At 37.3% G+C, this 7,062-nt stretch overlaps 1 protein-coding gene across 1 annotated transcript in view; it reads left to right on the top strand.

The window, feature by feature from the left end:
* Window positions 1-6,490, top strand: part of LOC128700713 (WD repeat-containing protein 76) — a 51,351-nt gene extending 44,861 nt beyond the window's left edge. The window contains exons 12-14 of the mRNA XM_053794058.2: window positions 2,157-2,228; window positions 4,347-4,465; window positions 6,052-6,490. Of these exons, the coding sequence (XP_053650033.1) occupies window positions 2,157-2,228; window positions 4,347-4,465; window positions 6,052-6,198 (338 nt within the window). The 3' untranslated portion in view covers window positions 6,199-6,490. The remainder of the gene's footprint in view (window positions 1-2,156; window positions 2,229-4,346; window positions 4,466-6,051) is intronic.
* The last annotated feature ends 572 nt before the right edge of the window (window positions 6,491-7,062 follow it).

Genomic DNA, 7,062 nt, shown 5'->3' with positions numbered 1-7,062 from the left:
CTCTCAAATCTTTAATCTCTGTTTCTTATTATCAGCAGAATTTGTTGATAAAAATTTGCCTCTTCTCTAAGTGGCTTCCCATTTTTACACCATCACCCCTCTTTTCAACATCATTTTTTCCTCTCCCTGTAGTCTGCCCTCTGTATTCTAAAAACCTCTCATGCTAATTTTTTTCCTTACCACCCTGTACCTCATTATTTCCCCATTCATTACTCTTCCCACCTGCTTTCACCCTTGTATACCCACAAACTGCTGTGTGCACTACACTCACACTCTATCTCTTCAACCTCTTTCCTCGTTACTCATACTTTCTTGCATACTTTTTGTTTCAGTAGTTGCCTGTATCTTTCCTTAACATTTTTCTTTAGTTCATTCACTTTCACTTTTACTTACTGATGTAATTCTCTTTGTACTCCATATAAGCCTTAATCTTACTTTAGGTACCACAAAATAATGTCATGTTGCTCCTCTAAATAACATGCATGTCCAGAAGTCTACTCAACATTTTATCTATTGATACATAGACTAGCAAACCACACTGTCTTTACACTTACATTATTTAAGTCAAATACAATACTTAACCTCTTTTTTATTTTTTTCCTAAAATAAGGATTAACTGTTACCAAAGCTCTTACTATAATTCAATTAGAGGCCCTCCAGTAGCATTTCTGTAACCCATAATATCTCACACATGCTGTAACCCATTTTTTATGTCCTGTGTTTTTTTCTAATCCGCACAATTCTTGAATTTAAACACTTACATGCTCTTTTCTCTCTATAGTTTATCATTTAATGTTACTGCTTCTTTAGCTCCAGTTCTTTCAGATATACCCAATTTAACTCCATTTACTCCTTCCCATTGAAACTTTTCCACTCCTTTTGGCTGTTTTGTTTTAATGTTAGAACAACAAACCCCTTTTTTGTTCGCAATATTAAGAATCAGTTCTTTCTTGTATTTACTACATCCATGCATACTCAAGCAGTCTTTAAAATTTCCTTCTTTGGTGTTTTTTAGTAATTATAGAGGCATTACTGGTCCTTTACTCCCAGCAAGGGGGTGATTGTAAGGGGTGATATGTCTGCATTGCACAGAATCTCTTCTTTCAACAAACTGACCGTATCCCACCGAAGCAGGATGGCCCAAAAAGAAAAACCAAAGTTTCTTTTTATAAATTTAGTAATGTATACAGGAGAAGGGGTTACTAGCCCCTCGCTTCTGGCATTTTAGTTGCCTCTGATGGTACGCATGACTTATGTAGGAAGAATTCTCTTCCATTTCCCCTTTGGAGATAAGCGGAAATATATAAGAACAAGAATTAGTAAGAAAATGGAAGAAAACCCAGAGAGTTGTGTACATATATATATATATATATATATATGCTTGTACATGCATGTGTAGTGTGACCTAAACTTGTGTCGGCAGAAGTAGCAAGACGTACCTGAATCGATGCATCTTTATGAGACAGAGAAAATAAGACATGGCAATCTTCACTTGGCAGGATGGTAGTACCTCCCTGGGCAGTTACTGTCTACCAACCTACTACCTAGTACACTGCTAAATATGAGTACCAGTTTAATGACATATGAGATCCTCTATACCCAAAAGCTCCCCCCCCCCCCTAAAAAAAAGGAAGGACTGCAGGGTAACAAAGTTATTTATGCAGCCATTGACACCATCTAAACTCAAGACTCGTGAAACCATAATAGCATGATTGCAGAGATGTCACAGAACCTCCACCTGTTCTATGATTTATTTTTACTCGAAATATACAGCCACATTTGTCAAACGTCCTGATGAGCAGCATCTTTCAAAACCAGCTTTATGGTAATCATTATATACTGCACCTTAAACCTAGGCTATGAAGTGGCTCAGTTATTGCTATGGATAATTTGCTAGAGGGTGGTGGTAGAGTATTTCCATTAAGTAGTCTGAAGGTGTGGTTGTTGAACTGATTATCTTCAACCCTGTTTTTTTTTTTTTTACTACAGTAATTTTCCATCTTGTCTGAATGAACAACTGTTTCAGCATTATATAAGTATGTGAAATGTGGGTGAGGTGGAATGACTTAGACTAATTTATAATGGCGATTTGATTTTCATATTCGGTTTTCTACCATGGTAGACAGGAAAATATAATAATATTCTACATGTTTCAGGGAACTTCTTGATTTCTACTTGTATGGATAACCATTTGAGATTCATATCCTGTGATTTGACTAACATAACAGGTAAGAAAGTTTCAATCAATATCGACACTAGTAAATTTTGTGATCAATAGTTATGTGTAGATTCTCTTGTTTTGAATAGCAAACCAGTGTTCTTGGTAGTATTCTTTTAAATTTTCTTGTAATTATCCACAGGATAAATTGTTTATCCATAGATTTAAACCAGCAAGGCTAAATGATGAGTCAACTTATTTAAACCCTTAACTGTTGGTCATGTTGATCTACATCATTAAGGCTAGTGTTGCTAGTGTAGATATACATGTAAATCAGAGTACCCTCAAATTTGCTGCAATTGGCAAATTTTGGCCTAACCATGAGATAAATCTGTGCAGTGGGTATGCACAGTATAAAAAATATCCTGCTCCATGCAGTGCATGACATTACCAGGCATTCATGGTTATAGTTTATTAGCAGAAAAAATTGGGAAAATGTTGATTTTGTGTGTGTGTGTGTACATGACAATGGATTCAACATGTAGGGCAAGTATTAAACAGGAAAAGCCTGAAGTTGGGATTAATGAACAATGGGAACATTAATGTAGTAGCTACAATGCATAGTTTTTATTTTGGACTCTTAGAATTGGAATTTGTTGAAAATTTCCAAATTACTGATTTCTGGGTGCTCAAGAGTTTGATGGTTGAATGGGTAGTTTCATATGATCACTTAATAGTACTGTCATAGTGGATGAAATCGTATTGGTGAACCTCACACTTGCACATTTTCAAAAATATTACTGTACATCAAAACTTGCAATTTTTTGTGTCATTACCTTTATAAAGAGATCCTCTGTCGTTTTCAAACTGTTTTTCATGGCCACACTAAAGGGGCTTTTAATTTATGGGGGGGTGTTAATAGTAAGAGAGTTAAGTCGTTCATCTCAGCTGTTGCAATTTTTTTTTTTTTTTTTTTTTTTTTTTTTGAGATTTTAGTACAAAATACAGGTTGGCCATCACTAATCCAGCACTAATTTCAGCTAGCACAATTTCAAATTTCTGGGGTTGCCACACCAACCTGCTGCTACTGTTTGGTGGTGCTACTTGCTGCACAAGTCATTCCAATTTGTTTTTCTTCCTTTGTTATAACCTGCTCACTTTTAGCCCTAGCCATAGTTCCAATGAATAAAACAAATGCTTCTCATTGTGTAAAGCACATACAACATACATTGTCCATAAAAGATAAGGTGGCTTTGAAGCCACTGTTGATTGCCATGAGCTCATCTCACTCAGATAAGCTGTGACCAGTAAATTTGGGCCTACATATGAGAGAATAGGTCTGTGTGGTAAGTGTGCACTATGTAAAAAAAAAAATCCTGCAGCACGCAGTGCATAATGAGAAAAAAACTGCAACTTTGCTGTGTATTTTCGTATGGTTTTTATGGATGTATTCTCGTTTTTTTGGTATTTGATAGAATTGCAGATATATTACAGAAATGGATGTGATTTTGATTGGTTTTGAGACAAAGTACATTGAAATTGAGCTCAAAAGTAGCAGAAATGTTCGATTTTTACTGATGTTCAAGAGTAAACAAATGACGACACTGTCCAATATGTGGTGATGAATGGGTTGACATATATACAATTATTACAATAATGCAGTAGTCTGCATAACAATAAATCTACTTTTTTGCAAGAATAAAAATTCAAAATGGAAAGCAAGCATAATATAAGAGGGACCTGGAGATGTTACTGATGAACAGAGAAAATGTTATTTTAGTGCCAGGAATGTCTGCATTGCTTATTCCAGACCCTATTTTGAAATTGGCATCTCATGAAATTTGTGTAAAATTTGCCAGATTACCGATTTCTGACCACTTTATTGGGAAGTTGAAATAGGTAATTGGGTGGTTTCTTGTACTAATTCGATAGAATAGAAGGAATGCTAGCAAAATAGCTACGAGTTTGGTAGACTGGAACAATGGAAAGGGCCAAAAATAGGGCGTAAAGTGGGTGAAATCACTGATGCATAAATATCGCAGTTGGGTTAAATGTATTCTAACCTAACCACTCTAAATCTGGCAAAATTACTAATCCGGCACCCTTCAGGTCCCGATGATGCCAGATTAGTGATGGTCAACCTGTACTGTATATCTTCATTTACCTTATCGCCCCATCTATTTTTCAGTTGAACGGAAAATCCAGCACAATAACCAGACTGGGAGGTGGTTAACAACCTTTAGGGCTCATTATGTACCTTGTCGTGAAGACTTGATAGTAGTGGGTTCACTTATGCAACCACGAAGGGTAAGCATTATTTAGTTCTCATCGCCCTTGTCTATATTTATGGATGAGGACAAAAAATATTTTAAAAACATTATTGTACAGTCTGATCTCCAGTTTCAAATGTACATCACAAAAAATCTGTCCTTTTTTTTGCTATTGTGTTCTCTAAGAAAATATGTTGGGTTTCAGGTAACTCATTTGTTTGTAAGAACAGTAAAAGCAGTTTGTTAGGAACCCCTCTGGCATGAAGGTGATTTTATGCCCTTTACTGGGTTTCACTCTTAATCTTTTTATTAGTTTTGGTCTATTGCTTTTTCTTTTATTATTATATTACTACTCTTGTTCTTTTTTTCTTGATCATTGTTATATATATTTTTTAACTTTAGTAGTGTAATTTGTGTGATGAGCCCTGCCTTTTTATTTTCAACCAACTTATGCAAAACAGCTTTGTTGTGTGCACTTTTGAATCCTTGTATAGAATTCTTTTTTAGTTTCACAAACCAGATCATTTTACTTTTCCATCTGGGGGGAGGGAATTGTACTACTGGCCTGTCCTATGAATGTTAAATGTAAAGCTGTTAAACATTTTATACGGTCAGGGTGGCTTGTCTTATTTTCATTTGGGTAGAAATATTGTACGAGTACAAATTGGAGGCCCCAGATTATCATTTACAACAGACATAATATACAAACAAGATGGTTGAAGTTACAGGAGTACCATCTCTGGGCTTCCTGAGAGTGAAACACCCTGTACTTAGCATATGCCTGTTTTTACTCTCTCGTCATATTTTCTATTCATATTTCTGTAAATGTATGACCCTAATGGGTTTAGCACTTCTTTTTTTATTATAATAATATTCCTGTAATACTGCATTTCCTTTACACTGAGATAAAACAGTTTTGTGTGGCACATCTTAAGTCTTTCTTACACTACGCATATGCAGTCCACCCATCCTCTGCTGCCTGATCTCTATCAGTCTGTCATATGCCAGGTTACTCAGGCATGCATTAACATTTTTTTAATCCATGCTGTTGATTTTTTTTTTTTTTAAGGGTTTGACACTTGATTATAATAATAATTTTCTCATCTCAAATTGTTTGTATTACACATTTATTAGGACAATATATTATTGAGGCTGCCTTGCCTCTCTTAATATTGGTACTGTATTGCATTTACCTTTTCTCACTCTTCTGACAGTTCATCTATTTCTATTAATTAAAGATCTGCACAAAAAGCTAACACAATGTTTTAGCTCGTCTTAGTATGCAGGTCATATTTCAGTGGGGCATGATGACTTCAACTTCAGTTTTTAACAGCTTGATTTGTCCTCTCCCCTGGTACGGGTCTCTTCTCAGATATTAAATCTTATGATTTCATTGCACTCATTTCTTGTCAGTTACCCTGTTTTCTCCAACTGATTTTACCAGATCCTTTTTCATTTCTTGATGTGGCTGTGAACTAACTGTTACATACTGTATTTTATGTCTGATTTCCAGCTGTTTTCTTGTTGGAGTAGACAAACTTATTGTCTCTGCAGCCTTCATCTCCCAGCCTATGCATTTTCAGTGTCTAAATTTAGATAATTGTAGAAATCTATTGTTTCCAGGTGGAAGTTTGGGGCTGTGATGGCGAACTGAAACACGAGTTTATGGGAGAATGCCTTGGATCAGTTTCCAGTGTCACTGCACTTCATCCTACACAACCAATATTAGCTGGCTGTAACTCCTCAGGAAAGGCTCACGTGTTTAAGTAACTTGGTCATGTTTCACTAAGCAGCTATGCAATTGTGAAGTTACTGATTTATATATCTGTACCTGAATTAATTTTAATTTTATAAGACATACTATTATAATTAACCTCTTCCAGGGGGGGGCTCCTTGGCATGGTGAAGAGGCTCTTGGTCTGAGGAATTAGACCTGTCGGTCTACTTCCTCAGACCAAACCTAATTACCCCCCAATCCCCCGTTCCCTATCCCATCCTCCCCTTTTTCCTTTCCTCCACCCCTCCCTTTTGCCCTTCCTTTTTGGCCTTTGGTTTTTTTTTTTCCCACAGGCACCCTAGTTCCTAGGTAGGGGAAAGGGTACCGGGGTCCATCCCATTCCCTTGAGGTTCTTGGCGGTGGCGTAGTTTGCCGTGGAATCTGGATTGCCTGGGGATGTCCTGATCCCTCTCCGGTATCCCGGAGGGTGGCTTTGGGTGTCTCTCGGGCGACGGGTGTATCTCTGGAAGCCACCTTTCGAATTCCGGGGGTGGTGGCCAAAGGAGGTATGCTTTGTGGCGGATTTCCAGCTGCCCTCTCTTTTGTCCACCGAGGTAGCTCGGCAGATGTGAGGTTGCTATCCCGGATTGCCGGTTTACTGGCATGATGGGTAGGGTATGGCACACAGGTTCCATGCTGCATCTGCACTACTTGCGGTGCTGAGGTCCTCTTGGGCGTGGAGGGAGATTTCTGGCCCTTTCATTCCTCCTAGGAACTATCCCTCCCCAGTCCCCCCCTTTTTTATTCTTTTTTTTTTATTTTTATTTTCTTTTCTTTCTTTTTTTTTTCTTAAAAACAAAAAGAAAGAAGTAACCTAACCATGGCAGCCCTAGTCCATGAACCTGCTACCCCCGGGC

The sequence above is a fragment of the Cherax quadricarinatus genome, chromosome 56 (genome assembly GCF_038502225.1).
Source record: "Cherax quadricarinatus isolate ZL_2023a chromosome 56, ASM3850222v1, whole genome shotgun sequence".
In the NCBI taxonomy this organism is placed as follows: Eukaryota; Metazoa; Arthropoda; class Malacostraca; order Decapoda; family Parastacidae; genus Cherax; species Cherax quadricarinatus.
The sequence above is the reverse complement of the archived record's forward strand: the minus strand, read 5'-3'. Positions and strand labels throughout refer to the sequence as shown.